This window comes from Hemiscyllium ocellatum, chromosome 7 (genome assembly GCF_020745735.1).
Source record: "Hemiscyllium ocellatum isolate sHemOce1 chromosome 7, sHemOce1.pat.X.cur, whole genome shotgun sequence".
Lineage (NCBI taxonomy): Eukaryota > Metazoa > Chordata > Chondrichthyes > Orectolobiformes > Hemiscylliidae > Hemiscyllium > Hemiscyllium ocellatum.
In genome coordinates this window covers 6634011-6651700 of record NC_083407.1, presented here as the reverse complement: position 1 = coordinate 6651700, position 17690 = coordinate 6634011, and the positions used below count along the sequence as shown (strand labels likewise).

Here is a 17690-nt window from a genome sequence, read left to right as displayed (position 1 = left end):
ACATTGAGTTCTCCAATTTCAAATAACCTACCTTCCCACCCCCTCCCCCTCCTCCTCCCTTTCGTTCCTCTCAGTCACCAGATTCAGCCCTCCCATGAACCAAGGTCACCTATCCCCACCTCACCACCCTGCCCCAGCCCCTTTATCTACAGCTCCCCTTACTCCCACCCTGAGTCCTAAAGAAGAGTGATACCCAAAATGTTGACTTCTCCACCTCCTGATGCTGCCTGGAGTCATGTGTAGGTCAGACTGTAAGAGTCAGGACATTTCCTTCCCTAACTGAACATTAGAAGCCCAGATAGATTGTTGCAACAATTGACAATTGTAACTGGGTGCTGTTAGAGCAGCTTTTAACTCCATTTTTTTATTAAATTCATATTTCACCACCTACCATGGCAGGATTCAAACCCATATCTCCAGATCTTTAACCTGGGGTTTTACAAGAACAGAGCTGAAAATGTGTTGCTGGTTAAAGCGCAGCAGGTCAGGCAGCATCCAAGGAACAGGAAATTCGACGTTTCGGACATAAGCCCTTCATCAAAGCCTTTCCTGATGAAGGGCTTATCCCCGAAACGTCGAATTTCCTGTTCCTTGGATGCTGCCTGACCTGCTGCGCTTTAACCAACAACACATTTTCAGCTCTGATCTCCAGCATCTGCAGACCTCACTTTTTACTCGAAGGTTTTACAAGAGCAAGTAATATCATGTTGAGATTATACAGGACATTGATGAGGCCTCTTCTGGCTTACTGTGCATTTCTGGGCACCCTGTCAGACAAAGCATATTATTAAACTAGAGAAGGTTCAGGAAAAAAATTCGAGTAAAAAGTGAGGTCTGCAGATGCTGGAGATCAGAGCTGAAAATGTGTTGCTGGTTAAAGCGCAGCAAGTCAGGCAGCATCCAAGGAACAGGAAATTCGACGTTTTGGGCACAAGCCCTTCATCAGGAATGAGGAAAGTATGTCCAGCAGGCTAAGATAAAAGGTAGGGAGGAGGGACTTGGGGGAGGGGCGATGGAGATGTGATAGGTGGAAGGAGGTCAAGGTGAGGGTGATAGGCCGGAGTGGGGTGAGGGCGGAGAGGTCAGGAAGAAAACTGCAAGTTAGGAGGGCGGTGCTGAGTTCGAGGGATTTGACTGAGACAAGGTGGGGGGAGGGGAAATGAGGAAACTGGAGAAATCTGAGTTCATTCCTTGTGGTTGGAGGGTTCCCAGGCGGAAGATGAGGCGCTCTTCCTCCAACCGTCGTGTTGTTATGTTCTGGTGATGGAGGAGTCCAAGGACCTGCATGTCCTTGGTGGAGTGGGAGGGAGAGTTAAAGTGTTGAGCCACGGGGTGGTTGGGTTGGTTGGTCCGGGCGTCCCAGAGGTGTTCCCTGAAGCGTTCTGCAAGTAGGCGGCCCGTCTCCCCAATATAGAGGAGGCCACATCGGGTGCAGCGGATGCAATAGATGATGTGTGTGGAGGTGCAGGTGAATTTGTGGTGGATACGGAACGATCCGTTGGGGCCTTGGAGAGAAGTAAGGGGGGAGGTGTGGGCGCAAGTTTTGCATTTCCTACGGTTGCAGGGGAAGGTGCCGGGAGTGGAGGTTAGGTTGGTGGAGGGTGTGGACCTGACGAGGGAGTCACAAAGGGAGTGGTTTTTGCGGAACGCTGATAGGGGAGGGGAGGGAAATATATCCCTGATGGTGGGGTCCGTTTGGAGGTGGTGGAAATGACGGCAGATGATACACTGTATGCGGAGGTTGGTGGGGTGGTAAGTGAGAACCAGTGGGGTTCTGTCCTGGTGGCGGTTGGAGGAGCGGGGCTCAAGGGCGGAGGAGCGGGAAGTGGAGGAGATGCGGTGGAGGGCATCGTCGATCACGTCTGGGGGGAATCTGCGGTCTTTGAAGAAGGAGGCCATCTGGGCTGTACGGTATTGGAACTGGTCCTCCTGGGAGCAGATGCGGCGGAGACGAAGGAATTGGGAATATGGGATGACGTTTTTACAGGGGTCAGGGTGGGAGGAGGTGTAGTCCAGGTAGCTGTGGGAGTCAGTCGGTTTTTAGTAGATGTCTGTGTTGATTCGGTCGCCCGAGATAGAAATGGAAAGGTCTAGGAAGGGGTGGGAGGAGTCTGAGACAGTCCAGGTGAATTTGAGGTCGGGATGGAAGGTGTTGGTAAAGTTGATGAACTCGCAGTAGGTTAAAATCACCAGGATAGTGCCAGGAACTGAGGTTTTGAGTTATAACTATAGGTTGGGACTTATTTCACTAGAGCATTGGAGGTTGAGGTTTATAAAATCATAGGGGAGCATAGTTAAGGTGAATAGCAAAGATATTTTCCCTAAGATGGGCGAGTTTTAAAGGAATTTGGATATAAAGTCTGGTTGAAGATTTGTAGCTCGGGTGTCCATTGTTGTGGTTCTGTTCGCCGAGCTGGAAGTTTTTGCTGCAAACGTTTCGTTCCCTGGCTAGGGGACATCATCAGTGCTATTGGAGCCTCCTGTGAAGCGCTGCTTTGATGTTTCTTCCGGTATTTATAGTGGTTTGTTCTTGCCGCTTCCGGGTGTCAGTTTCAGCTGTAGTAGTTTGTATGTGGGGTCCAGGTCGATGTGTCTGTTGATGGATGTTCTTGCCGCTTCCGGGTGTCAGTTTCAGCTGTAGTGGTTTGTATATGGGGTCCAGGTCCATGTGTCTGTTAATGGAGTTTGTGGATGAATGCCATGCCTCTAGGAATTCCCTGGCTGTTCTCTGTCTGGCTTGTCCTATGATGGTAGTGTTTTCCCAGTCAAATTCATGTTCCTGGTTGTCTGAGTGTATGGCTACTAGGGATAGCTGGTCAATACACCTATACAAGGTATTCGCCAAAAACGGATACCCACGCAACTTTATCACCAGATGCCTAAGAGATAGACCACGGAACGAGGACATGCCACAACCAAAAGGACTAGCCACACTACCATACGTCAGGAGCGTCTCAGAACTGACAGCCAGACTACTGCGACCCTTAGGACTCATAACAGCACACAAGCCAACTTCCACACTCAGACAACAACTCATTAGAACAAAGGACCCAATAGCCAGCACGAGCCAAACTAACGTAGTTTACAAAATACCATGCAAGGACTGCACAAAACACTATATAGGACAAACAGAAAGACAGCTAACAATCCGCATCCATGAACATCAGCTAGCCACAAAACGACACGACCAGCTATCCCTAGTAGCCATACACTCAGACAACCAGGAACATGAATTTGACTGGGAAAACACTACCATCATAGGACAAGCCAGACAGGGAACAGCCAGGGAATTCCTAGAGGCATGGCATTCATCCACAAACTCCATTAACAGACACATGGACCTGGACCCCATATACAAACCACTACAGCTGAAACTGACACCCGGAAGCGGCAAGAACATCCATCAACAGACACATCGACCTGGACCCCACATACAAACTACTACAGCTGAAACTGACACCCGGAAGCAGCAAGAACAAACCACTATAAATACCGGAAGAAACATCAAAGCAGCGCTTCACAGGAGGCTCCAATAGCACTGATGATGTTCCCTAGCCAGGGAACAAAACGTTTGCAGCAAAAACTTCCAGCTCGGCAAACAGAACCACAACAACGGAATTTGGATATGTACATGAATCGGAAGGTTTGGTCGGATATGGGCCGAGTGGGGCTAGTTTAGTTTGGAAATGTGGTCAGCACAGACTAGTTGGACCAAAAGGCCTGTTTCCATGCCGTATGACTCTCTGAATACAGTGCTCTTCTACACCAGAAGATATGTTTCTGCGTGAATGTGTCTATGTTTCTGATCATGAGTATGTATGCAGATGATTTTATGTGTATGCATATATGTATATCTGTGTCTCTGTGTCAGTGTGTGTGTGTGTGAGTAAGAGGGTGGGCATCTATATGAGGGTGTGCTTGTATCTGTGAGTGCCTGTGTGAGCATGTGTGTCTCCATCTATGTGTATCTCTGGGTTTGAGAGATTTGGGTGATGAGAGGTATATTTCCTCAGTGAGTAGACACTTTACAATCTGCTGTAAAGAGTTCTGGATTGGGACAGACCGGAGTAGGAATTGTGTGGGAAGTGTTTGGATTGTCTCAGGCTGTTTGTCCTTCCTGATCAGCTGTTGTCACCTGCCATGTTGTTCTCTCACCCAGTCTTGTGACTATTTCAGAACCCCCAGTCACATTCCTGAAGGAGCTAAAAGATCTGCGGGTTCCAGAAACTACTGCCGTCATCTTGGAGTGTGAGCTGTCCCGGCCCAATGTAGAGGTCATCTGGTATAAGGTAAGTAGGTTCAGGTAGCTGGTTCATTGGTTTACAAAGCAGTGATGCCAACAGCGTGGGTTCAATTCCCATCACCGGTTTGAGGTAACCATGAAGGACTGTCCTTCTCAACTTCTTCCCTCACCTGAGGTCTGGTAGCCTTCAGGCTAAATCACCACCAGTCGCTTCTCTGTAATGAGAGAGCAGCCCTTCTGGTCTGGTAAGACTATGGCGACACAACAATAAAATAAAGGAGGGAGTGAACATTCAGTGGATTCACTGGTTCACCCAATGATATTAGGCATTGTTAGGTGAACTACATTTGTTTGATGTGTTTCTGTCAGCCTTTCCTGAAGGTATGAGCTGGGTTTCGAGGCCAAGGATGCCAAACACCCTCCATCTCTGGCCAATGACCAACAACTACATGCTTAACTTGCAGAGCATAAGACTTGGTGTATCTTGCTTTGGTCAGATTCCCAAGTAATTGACGGTGTTCACTTCTGGACACTGAACCTCAGCAGATCCCATAATCATGTTTAATCTGTGTAGGATGTGGACATCACTGACAAGGCCAACGTTAATTGGTCATCCCTAACTACCTTTGAACTGATAGATTCTCTTTGCCAAATCAGAAGATTGTTAAGATTTAATGACATTCCTGATTACTAGAATTTTGATGGGGACAGTGCAGAGGAAGCTTTACTCTGTGACCAACCCCATTTTGTTTCTGTCCTGGGAGTGTTTGATGGGGACAGTTTTAGAGGAACTTTACTCTGTATCTAACCTCGTTGTGCTACCTCTCTCGTTATTCACTGTACTTTACCTGAACAGGACGACTTGGAAATGAAACCCAATAAAAACGTCCGGATTTACTCAATGGGGAGGAAGCGGATTGCTCAGTTGGGGAAGTGTGAAGTTCAAGATTCTGGAACTTATTCCTGTGACGCGGGTGAATGCAAAACCTCGGGCAAGCTGGAGGTGTTTGGTAATTGCCACAATTTGGCCTTGTGTTCATGATCTGAAGCTCTGGAATTAGTTAGATTAGAGTTCACAATCTTCCTTTGAAGCTTTAATATGTTTCTCATTTTAGTGTCAACCAGTGTTTGAGTCCAGAAAATCTCTACCTTCTGTTTGATATCAGTAGCCTTCTTCTTACAGCAGACCCAAATGGAGTTCATAAATTTCAGAAACAAAAACAGAAGTTGCTGGAAACGTTCAGCAGGTCTGATAATATCTGTTCAGAGTTGATGTTTTGGGTCTGGTGATCCTTCTTCAGTTTTGAGGAAGTGTCATGGACCTAAAATGTTAACTCCAATTTCTCTTCAGATCTTCAGATGCTGCCAGACCCCTGCTGAACTTTTCTAGCAACTTCTGTTTTTGTTTCTAGTTTACTGAAAAGTGTCTGCTGCCATTATTTTGAAGATTACGTGTTACTGAGGATTATATCTACAATAAATGCCGTTAATTGCGAATCCTACCAGATCGAATGGATCGATTGGAACAACAGTTAGAGGCAGTGAAGAATTTACAAGAGCAAGGGGGTGTGATAGATGGCAGTTATAGGAAGGGAGCAAAGTCACAGATACAGTCACATAGATGGGTTAACTCCAGGAAAGGTAAGAGAGGTGGTGCAGGAGTCTTCTTTGGCTAGCCCCATTTCAAATAAGTATGCTGTTTTGGAAAATGTAGGGGGTGATGGATTCTCAAGGGAATATCGCACGAGCGGCCAAGTTTCTGGTATCAAGATTGGCTGCAATGCAATGACGGGTATGTCGGGTTCCAAGAGATCAATTGTATTAGGGGACTCTCTAGTCAGCGGTATAGACAGACATTTCTATGGCTAGCAGTGAAAAATCAGAATAGTGTGTTGCCTCCCTGGTGCCAGGATCAAGGATGTCTCAGAGAGGGTGCAAAATGTTCTCAATGGGTAGAGAGCCCAGCAGGAAGTCATTGTACACATTGGAACCAATGACATGGGAAGGAAAAAGAATGAGATTCTGAAGGTAGAATATAGAGAGTTAGGCAGGAATTTAAAAAGGAGGTCCTCAAGAGTGGTATTATCCAGATTACTCCCAGTGCTACAAGCTGGTGAGGATAGGAATAAGAGGATAGAGCAGATGAATGCATGGCTAAGGAGCTGGTGTATGGGAGAAGGATTCACATTTTTGAGTCATTGGAATCTCTTCTGGGGTAGAAGTGATCTGTGCAAGAAGAACAGATGCACCTGAATTGAAAGGGGGCTAATTTACTGGCAGGGAAATTTGCTAGAGCTGCTCAGGAGGATTTAAACTGGTGAGGTGGTGGGTTGGGATCCAGGGAGATAGTGGGGAAAGAGATCAATCTGAGACTCGTACAGTTGAGAAAAGTGAGAACAAGGTAGGACTGATAAATTCAACTGTATTTATTTCAATGCAAGGGGCCTAACAGGGAAGGCAGATGAATTCAGAGCATGGTTAGGAACATGGCACTGGGAAATCAAAGCAATTACAGAAACATGGCTCAGGGATGGGCAGGACTGGCAGCTTAATGTTCCAGGATACAAATGCTACAGGAAGGACAAACAGGGACGCAAGAGAGGAGAGGGTGTGGTGCTTTTAATAAGAGATAGCATTACAGCTGCACTGAGGGAGGATATTCCTGGCCACACATCCAGGGAAGTTATTTGGTTGGAACTGAGAAATAAGAAAGGGATGATCACCTTTTTGGGATTATGTTATAGACCCCCTAATAGTCAGTGGGAAATTGTGGAACAAATTTGCAAGGGGATTTCAGTTACCTGTAAGAACAATAGGGTGGTTATGGTAAGGGATTTTAACTTTCCAAACATAGACATTAAGGACGAAAGGGTAACTAGGGAGAGAATAGAGCCCCTCAAAGATTAGCAAGGTGACTTTTGTATGGAGCTGCAGGAGATGGGGAGATATTAAACGAGTACTTTGCATCAGCATTTACGTGGAAAAAGATATGGAAGATATAGACTGTAGGGAAATAGATGGTGACATCTTGCAAAATGTCCATATTACAGAGGAGGAAGTGCTTGATGTTTGAAATGTATAAAAGTGGATAAAATCCCAGGATCTGATCAGGTGTACCCTAGAACTCTGTGGGAAGTAAGGGAAGTGATTGCTGGGCCCCTTGCTGAGTTATTTGTATCATTGATAGTCACAAGTGAGGTGCCGGAAGACTGGACGTTGGCTAACGCGGTGCCACTATTTAAGAAAGGTGGTAAGGACAAGCCAGGGAACTATAGACCAGTGAGCTTGACGTCAGTGATGGGCAGGTTGTTGGAGGGAATCCTGAGGAACAGGGTGTACATGTATTTGGAAAGGCAAGGACCGATTAGGGATAGTCAGCATGGCTTTGTGCGTGGGAAATCATGTCTCACAAACTTGACTGAGTTTTTTGAAGAAGCAACAAAGAAGATTGATGAGGGCAGAGCTGTAGACGTGATATAAGTGGATTTAAGTAAGGCGTTCGACAAGGTTCCCCATGGGAGACTGGTTAGCAAGGTTAGATCTCACGGAATGCAGGGAGAACTAGCCATTTGGATACAGAACTGGCTCAAAGATAGAAAACAGAGGACGGTGGTGGAGGGTTGTTTTTCAGACTGGAGGCCTGTGACCAGTGGAGTGGTGCCAGGACCACTACTTTTCATCATTTATATAAATGATTTGGATGTGAACATAAGAGGTACAGTTAGTATGTTTGCAGATGAGACCAAAATTGGAGGTGTAGTGGACAGCAAAGAAGGTTACCTCAGATTGCAACGGGATCTTGGTCAGATGGGCTGAAGGGCTGAAGAATGACAGAAGGAGTTTAATTCAGATAAATGCGAGGTGCTGCATTTTGGGAAAACAAATCAGAACAGTACTTGTACACTTAATGGTAAGGTCCCAGGGAAAGTTGCTGAACAAAGACACCTTGTCGTGCAAGTTCATAGCTCCTTGAAAGTAGAGTTGCAGGTAGGTAGGATAGTGAAGATGGCATTTAGTATGCTTTTCTTTATTGGTCAGATATTGAGTACAGGAGTTGGAAGATCATGTTGCAGCTGTACGGGACATTAATTGGGCGACTGGTGGAATATTGCGTGCAATTCTGGTTTCCTTCCTATTGGTAGGATGTTATAAAGCTTGCAAGAGTTCAGAAAAGATTTACAAGGATGTTGCCAGGTTTGGAAGATTTGAGCTATAGGGAGAGGTTGAATAGGCTGGGGCTGTTTTCCCTGGAGCGTCGGAGACTGAGGGGTGACCTTCTAGAGGTTTATAAAATCATGATTTGGAGATGCCGGTGTTGGACTGGGGTGTACAAAGTTAAAAATCACACAACACCAGGTTATAGTCTAACAGGTTTAATTGGAAGCACACTAGCTTTCGGAGTGATGCTCCTTCATCAGGTGGTAGTGGAGGGCTCGATCGTAACACAGAATTTATCGCAAAAATTTGCAGTGTGATGTAACTGAAATTATACATTGAAAAATTGATTGACAGACAATCAATTTTTCAATGTATGATTTCAGTTACATCACACTGCAAATTTTTGATATAAATTCTGTGTGACGATCGAGCCTTCTGTTATCATCTGATGAAGGAGCGTCGCTCTGAAAGCTAGTGTGCTCTCAATTAAACCTGTTGGACTATAACCTGGTGTTGTGTGACTTTTAACTTTATAAAATCATGAGTGGCATAGAAAGGATAAATAGAAAAAGTATTTTCCCTGGGTTGGGGAGTCCAGAGCTAGAGGGCATAGTTCAGGGTGAGAGGGGAAAGATATATAAGGGACCTAAGGGGCAATTTTTCACACAGAGAGTGGTACGTGTATGGAATGATTTGCCAGAGTAAGTGGTGGAGGCTAGTACAATTGCAACATTTAAAAGGCATTTGCGTGTGTCTGTGTATAGGAAGGATTTGGAAGGATATGGGCTGGGTGTTGGCAAGCAGGACTAGATTGGGTTGGGATATCTGGTTGGCATGAACGAGTTTGACCGAAGGATCTGTTTTCATGCTATACATTTCTCTGACTCTCTTTGAGAAGGGGTGTAAGAACAAAGAACTATATAGCATGGTAACAGGCCCTTCAGCCTACCAAGCCTGCAACATATGGCACCTTTCTGAGCTAAAACCCTTTAGCCTCTATTCCATCCCTATCCCTCTATTCCCTGCCTATTTATGTATCTGTCAAGATACGACTTAAACATCCCTATGGTACCTGATTCTCCTCTGGCAATGCATTCCTAAGTACCTTCCACCCTCTGTTTAAAGAACTTGCCTCTCACATCTCCTGTAAGCTTTCTCCCTTTTACCTTAAAACTCCATACTCTAATAATTGACATTTCTACCGTAGATAAAAGATTCAACTGTGTATTGGATCTCAAGTTTTGTAAACTTTTACCAGGTTGCCCCTCAGCCTGCAACATTCATATTAGAACAAGCCAAATTTGACCAAATTTTCCTCATAGCTAATACCCTCCAAACAAGGCATCGTCCTGGTAAACCTTCTCTGTACCCTCACAATGTTCTGGTAGTGTGGTGACCAGAATTGTGCGCAATATTCCAAATGTGGCCTAACTAAAGTTCTATACAGCCACAACATGATTGGCCAAATTTTATACTCTGTGCCCTGACCAATGAAGGCAAGCATGCCATTCGCCTTCTTGACCAACCCTCAGGGAACTGAATCTGTATGCCTAGATCCCTCTATGTTAATGGCTCTAAGAGTTCTGCCATTTGCTATATGCTTCCATCCAACATTCGATCTCCCAGAATGCATCACCTTGTATTTGTCCAGATTAAATTCCACCGCCATGTATCCAGCCAAATCTCCAGTCTATCTATATACTGTTGTATCACCTGACAATCCTCTTTGATATTTGCAGCTACCCCAAACTTTGGGTCATCTGCAAACTTACTAATCAGACCACCTACAATCTCCACCAATTCATTCATGTATATGACAAACAGGGCTCCCTGCACTGATCCCTGAGGAACACCACTGGTCACAGACCTCCAGTCAAAAAAACACATTTCCATCATTACTCTGTCTTCTTTGACTAAGACCAAGATTCCATCTTATCAGCTCACCGAAGATCGCACATGACTTCACCTTTTGTATCAGCCCGTCATGAGGGACCTTGTCAAAGACCTTGCTAAAGTGCATCTATACAACATCTGCTCTCCTGCCCTCAAACATTGTCACTTCCTCAAAAACTTCAATCAAGTTTGTGACTCATGACCTCACCCAGACAAAGCTGATAAGTCCATACATTTCCAAATGTGAGTAAATCCTATCCCTAAGAAACGGCTCCAATAGTTTTCCTTACTGCCGATGCAAGGTAGTAGTGTGTAATTTCCCAGATTATTCCTGTTGCCCTTCTTAATCAAATGAAGGACATTGGCTATTCCCCAGTCCTCTGGCTCTTCTCCTGTGACTAAAGAAGATGTAAATATTTTGTACAAGGCCTCAGCAATTTCCTCACCTGCCTCTCTCTGTATTCTAGATAGATCCCATCAGGTCTTGGGGATTTGTCTACCTTAATGCTTCTTCACAACACCAGGTTACAGTCCAACAAGTTTATTTGGAAGTACTAGCTTTCAGAGCATTATTTCTTCATCAGGTAGCTGTGGAGCAGAATCATAAGACATGGAATTTATAGCAAAAGATCTCAGTGTCATGCAACTGAAATGATATATTGAACAAACCTAGATTGCTGTTAAGTCTTTCATCTTTTGAAAAGGGTTGCAGGTTTCAGTTCTTTAATATGTAAATCCCAGAAACCGTAATGACCTCCTCAAGAGACAGACATCAGATATAACCAGTAGGATGCCCTTTGTTGTCCAGTATTTCCCGGGAGCAGAGAAACTACACCATGTTCTTCCCAGCCTGCAACACATTATTGATGAGGATGAGCACCAAGACCTTCCCTATACCACCACTTCTCACCTTCAAAGAACCGTCGAACCTTAAGCAGACCATTATTCGCAGCAAACTGCCCGGCCTTCAGGACCACATCGACCGCAATACCGTATAACATTGTCACGGCAACCATTGTAAGACGTGTCAAAGGATACCACCATTACATGTGGGGACACCACCCACCATGTATGCAGCAGGTACTCATGTGACACAGCTATCATAGTCTATCTCATACGTTGCAGGCAAGGATCCCCTGAGGCATAGTACATTGGCGAAACCAAGCAAATGGTACAGCAATGGATGACTGGACATGGCACAGCAGTCGCCATGTAGGGATGTTCCCTCCTAGTTGGGGAACACTTCACGGTCAGGGACAATAGGCCTCAGATTTTCAGGTATCCATCTCCAAGGCAGACTTCAGGGTACGCAGCAACACAGAATGGACAAGCAGAGGCCGATAGCTAAGTTCACTACCCATGAAGATAACCTCAATCGGCAAATTGGGTTCATGTCATACTACAGGTGACCCCACTATACTACCTACACACACAGAAGCACACATATACACTTAATCTTACATACTCACACTCACACAGACCCTCTCTCATACATGCTCTCAGACACATTACCCCCGACACTTAGACCCACACACACCCTCTCACAGGCTTATACTCAGTCACACTCACACATACTTGTAAACACACTCTCTCACATGCATGCACACGCAAGCCTGTGGGGTGAATTTACATTTGCAGAATTGTAATTGCAGATACATTCCATTTTATTCAAAAAGCGCACAATCTGCAGACAGTCAATGCAAGCAGTCAATCCATGTAACATTTTATAAATTCCTACTTTGGAAATAGAACCAGTCTGGCTCAAGATTAGGATATGGACAGACCAATCACACTTTTAATGCATTGTCTGAGCTGAGATGTCACCTTTTTAGATAAAACCTTATGTCACCTCGCGAATGTGACTGGAAAGAAGTTCTGTGATTAAATATTAATGAACCGAAACCTGCAACCCATTCTAAAAATTGTGAAATGAATTGAATTTATTTTCATGTGTACCAAGGCACAGTGAAAAGCTTTGTCTTGCGAGCAACACAGGCAGATCACAGAGTTAAGTAGCATAGATAGTAAATAATAGGTAAACAGCGGCATAAACAAAAACACAGGTACAGGTGAACGTTAAGAGTTTGTGAGTCCATTGAGTATTCTAACAACAGTAGTGAAGAGCTAGGTTGTTCTCAGTGCACCATTTTTCCAGGTCTTCCACCTCCCATCTGTAGTCTGTTTTGTCACCATCTGAGATTTGACCAACTATGGTGGTGTCATCAGCAAACGTGTGAATGGCATTCGTCTGGTATTTGGCGACGCAGTCATGGATATGCAGTGAGTACAGAACAGGGCTGAGTACGCACCCTTGGGGGGATCCAGTGTTGAGCGTTAGTGAGGATGAAATATTGTCCCCAATCTTCACTGATTGTGGCCTGTGGGTCAGGAAACTGAGGATCCAGTTGCAGAGAGTGGGGCTTAGTCCGAGGGGATAGTAGTGTTGAAGGCTGAACTGTAGTCAATGAATAGATTCTTACATAGCTGTTCTTGGTGTCAAGAGGTTCTAGGGAGGAGTGAAGAGCAGGTGATTTGGCATCTGACGTGGATAGAGTCATAGAGATGTACATGGAAACAGACCCTTCGGTCCAACCCGTCCATGCCGTCCAGACATTCCAGCCCAATCTAGTCCCACCTGCCAGCATCCGGCCCATATCCCTCCAAACCCTTCCTATTCATATACCCATCCAAATGCCTTTTAAATGTTGCAATTGTACCAGCCTCCACTACTTCCTCTGGCAATTCATTCCATACACGTTCCACCCTCTTGTGTGGAAAAGTTGCCCCTTAGGTTTCTTTTATATCTTTCCCCTCTCAGCCTAAACCTATACCCTCTAGTTCTGGACTCCCTGACCCCAGGGAAAAGACTTTGTCTATTTATCCTATCTATGCCCCTCAGAATTTTGTAAACCTCTATAAGGTCACCCCTCAGCCTCCAACGCTCCAGGGAAAACAGCCCTAGCCTGTTCAGCCTCTCCCTATAGCTCAAATCCTCCAATCCTGGCAACATCCTTGTAAATCTTTTCTGAACACTTTCAAGTTTCACAATTTCATTCCGATAGGAAGGAGTCCAGAATTGCATGCAATATTCCAACAGTGGCCTAACCAATGTCCTGTACAGCTGTAACATGATGCCCCAACTCCTGCATCTCAATACTCTGACCAATAAAAGAAAGCATACCAAACGCCTTCTTCACTATCCTATCTACCTGCGAGTCCACTTTCAAGGAGCTATGAACTTGCACTCCAAGATCTCTTTGTTCAGCAACACTCCCTGGGACCTTACCATTAAGTGTATAAATCCTGCTAAGATTTGCTTTCCCAAAAGGCAGCACCTCGCATTTACATGAATTAAACATCATCTACCACCTCTCAGCCCATTGGCCCATCTGATCATGATCCTGTTGTAATCTGAGGTCATCTTCTTCGTTGTCCACTACACCTCCGGTTTTGGTGTCATCTGCAAACTTACTAACTGTACCTCTTATGCTTGCAAATAAATCATTTGTATAAATGACAAAAAGTAGAAGACCCAGCACCGATCCTTGTGGCACTCCACTGGTCACAGGCCTCCAGTCTGAAAAACAACCCTCCGCAACCACCCTCTGTCTTCTATCTTTCAGCCAGTTCTGTAACCAAATGGCGAGTTCTCCCTGTATTCCGTGAGATCTAACCTTGCTAACCAGTCTCCCATGGGGAACCTTGTCAAATGCCTTACTGAAGTCCATATAGATCACATTTACTACTCTACCCTCATCAATCCTCTTTGTTACTTCAAAAAACTCAATCAACTTTGTGCGACATGATTTCCCACGCAAAAAGCCATGCTGACTATCCCTAATCAGTCCTTGCCTTTCCAAATACATGTACAATCTGTACCTCAGGTTTCCCTCCAACAACTTACCCACCACTGATGTTCAGTCTCACTGGTCTATAGTTCCCTGGCCTTGTCCTTTCTACCCTTCTTAAAGAGTGGCAACACGTTTGCCAACCTCCAGTCTTCCGGCATCTCACCTGTGACTATCGATGATACAAATATCTCAGCAAGAGGCCCAGCAATCACTTCCCTAGCTTCCCACAGAGTTCTAGGGTACACCTGATGAGGTCATAGAACATTACAGCACAGTACAGGCCCTTTAGCCCTCGATGTTGTGCCGACCTGTCATACCAATCTGAAGCCCATCTAACCTACACTATTCCATGTACATCCATATGCTTGTCCAATGACGACTTAAATATACTTAAACTTGGCGAATCTACTACTCTTGCAGGCAAAGCATTCCATACCCTTACTACTCTCTGAGTAAAGAAACTACCTCTGACATCTGTCCTATAACTATCACCCCTCAATTTAAAGCTATGCACCCTCGTGCTCACTATCACCATACTTGGAAAAAGGCTCTCCCTGTCCACCCTATCTAACTCTCTGATTATCTTATATGTCTCTATTAAGTCACCTCTCAACCTTCCTCTGTCCAACGAAAACAGCCTCAAGTCCCTCAGCCTTTCCTCATAAAACCTTCCTTCCATACCAGGCAACATCCTAGTAAACCTCCTCTGCACCCTTTCCAAAGCTTCCACATCCTTCTTATAATGCGGTGACCAGAACCGTACACAATACTCCAAATGCGGCCGCACCAGAGTTTTGTACAGCTGTAGCATAACCTCATGGTTCTAGAACTTGATCCCGCTATTAATAAAAGCTAAAACACTGTGTACCTTCTTAACAGCCCTGTCAACCTGGGTGGCAACTTTCAAGGATCTGTGTACATGGACACCAAGATCTTTCTGCTCAACTACACTACCAAGAATCTTACCATTCGCCCAGTACTTTGCATTCCGGTTACTCCAGCCAAGTGAATCATCTCACACTTGTCCGCGTTAAACTCCATTTGCCACCTCTCAGCCCAGCTCTGCAGCTTATCTATGTCTCTCTGTAACCTACAACATCCTTCGTCACTATTCACAACTCCACTGACCTTAATGTTGTCTGCAAATTTACTAACCCACCCTTCTATGCCCTCATCCAGGTCGTTTATAAAAATGATGAACAGTAGTGGACCCAATACCGACCCTTGTGGTACACCACTAGTAACTGGACTCCAGGATGAACATTTCCTGTCAACCACCACCCTCTGTCTTTTTTCAGCAAGCCAGTTACTGATCCAAACTGCTACATCTCCCACATTCCTCCACATTTTGTACAATAGCGTACTGTGGGGAACCTTATCGAATGCCTTGCTGAAATCCATAAACACCACATCAACCGGTTTACTCTCATCTACCTGTTTGGTCACCTTCTCAAAGAACTCAATAAGGTTTGTGAGGCACGACACACCCTTCACAAAACCGGTGCTGACTATCCCTAATCAAATTATTCTTTTCTAGATGATTATAAATCCTATCTCTTATAACCTTTTCCGACACTTTTCCAACAACTGAAGTAAGGCTCACTGATCTATAATTACCAGGGTTGTCTCTACTCCTTTTCTAAAACAGGGGAACCACATTTGCTATCCTCCAGTCTTCTGGCGCTATTCCTGTAGACAATGACGATTTAAAGATCAATGCCAAAGGCTCGGCATTCTCCTCCCTGGCTTCCCAGAGGATCCTAGGATAAATCCCATCCGGCCCAAGGGACTTATCTATTTTCACACTTTGCAGGATTTCTAATACCTCTTCCTTGTGAACCTCAATCCCACCTAGTCTAGTAGCCTGTATCTTAGTATTCTCCTCGACAAGATTGTCGTTTTCTAGAGTGAATACTGTCGAAAAATATTCGTTTAGTGCTTCCCCTATCTCCTCAGACTCCACACACAACTTCCCACAACTATCCTTGATTGGCCCTAATCTTACTCTTGTCATTCTTTTATTCATTAAATACCTATAGAAAGCCTTCGGTTTACCTTGATCCTATCTACCAACAACTTCTCATATCTTCTTCTGGCTCTTCTGAGCTCTCTTTAGGTCTTTCCTGGCTACCTTGTAACCCTCAAGCACCCTAACTGAACCTTCACATCTCATCCTAACATAAGTCTTCTTCTTCCTCTTGACCAGAGATTCCACTTCCTTCGTAAACCACGGCTCCCGCACTCTATAGCTTCCTCCCTGCCTGACAGGTACATACTTATCTAGGACACTCAGGAGCTTTTCCTTAAATAAGCTCCACATTTCTAATGGGTCCATCCCCTGCAGTTTCCTTCTGTCCTATGCTTCCTAAATCTTGCCTAATCGTGTCGTAATTGCCTTTCCTCCAGCTGTAACTCTTGCCCAGTGATATACACCTATCCCTTTCTATCACTGAAGTAAACATAACAGAATTGTGATCGCTATCACCAAAGTGCTCACCTACTTCCAAGTCTAACGCCTGGCCGTGCTCATTACCCAGGACCAAATCTAATGTGGCTTCGCCCCTTGTTGGCCTGTCTACGTACTGTGTCAGGAAGCTCTCCTGCACACACTGGACAAAAACTGACCCATCTATAGTACTCATACTATAGTGTTCCCAGTCAATATTTGGAAAGTTGAAGTCCCCCATAACAACTACCCTGTCTCTCTCACTCCTTTTGAGAATCATCTTTGCTACCCTTTCCTCTACATCTCTGGAACTATTCGGAGGCCTATAGAAAATTCCCAACAGGGTGACCTCTCTTTTCCTGTTTCTAACTGACCTCTCCTTTCCTGTTTCTATTCACCTTTATGCGTTCAGCACTTCCTCCTCTGTAATATGGACATTTGCAAGGTGTCACCATCTATTTCGCTACTTTCATGTCCTTTTCCAGAGTAAATACTGATGCAAAATACTTGTTTAGTATCTCCCCCATTTTCTGTAGCTCCACACCGCCTTGCTGATCTTTGAGGGGTCCTATTCTCTCCCTAGTTACCCTTTTGTACTTAATGTATTTGTAAAAACCTTTTGGAATGTCCTGAATTCTATTTGCCAAGGCTATTTCATATCCCCTTTTTCCCCTCCTGATTTCTCTCTTAAGTATACTCCTACTACCTTTATACTCTTCTAAGGATTCACTCGATCTATCCTGTCCATACCTTGCATATACTTCCTTCTTTTTCTTAACTAAATCCTCAATTTTTTTTAATCATCCAGCATTCTCTGCACCTACCAGCCTTTCCTTTCACCCTAACAGGAATATACTTTCTCTGGACTCTCATTATCTCATTCCTGAAGACTTCCCATTTTCCAGCAGTCCTTTTACCTGTGAACATCTGCCCCCATCAGCTTTCGAAAGTTCTTGCCTAATACTGTCAAAATTGACTATTCTCCAATTTAGAACTTCACCTTTTAGATCTGGTCTATCCTTTTCCATCACTATTTTAAATCTAATGGAATTATGGTCGCTAGCCCCAAAGTGCTCCCCCACTGACACTTCAGTCACCT

The 17690-nt window shown here is 44.7% G+C and overlaps 1 protein-coding gene across 1 annotated transcript in view; it reads left to right on the top strand.

Moving 5' to 3' along the window:
- Positions 1-17690, top strand: part of LOC132817707 (obscurin-like) — a 306454-nt gene that overhangs the window by 242881 nt on the left and 45883 nt on the right. Inside the window, exons 40-41 of the mRNA XM_060828232.1 lie at positions 4177-4289; positions 5100-5253. Of these exons, the coding sequence (XP_060684215.1) occupies positions 4177-4289; positions 5100-5253 (267 nt within the window). The remainder of the gene's footprint in view (positions 1-4176; positions 4290-5099; positions 5254-17690) is intronic.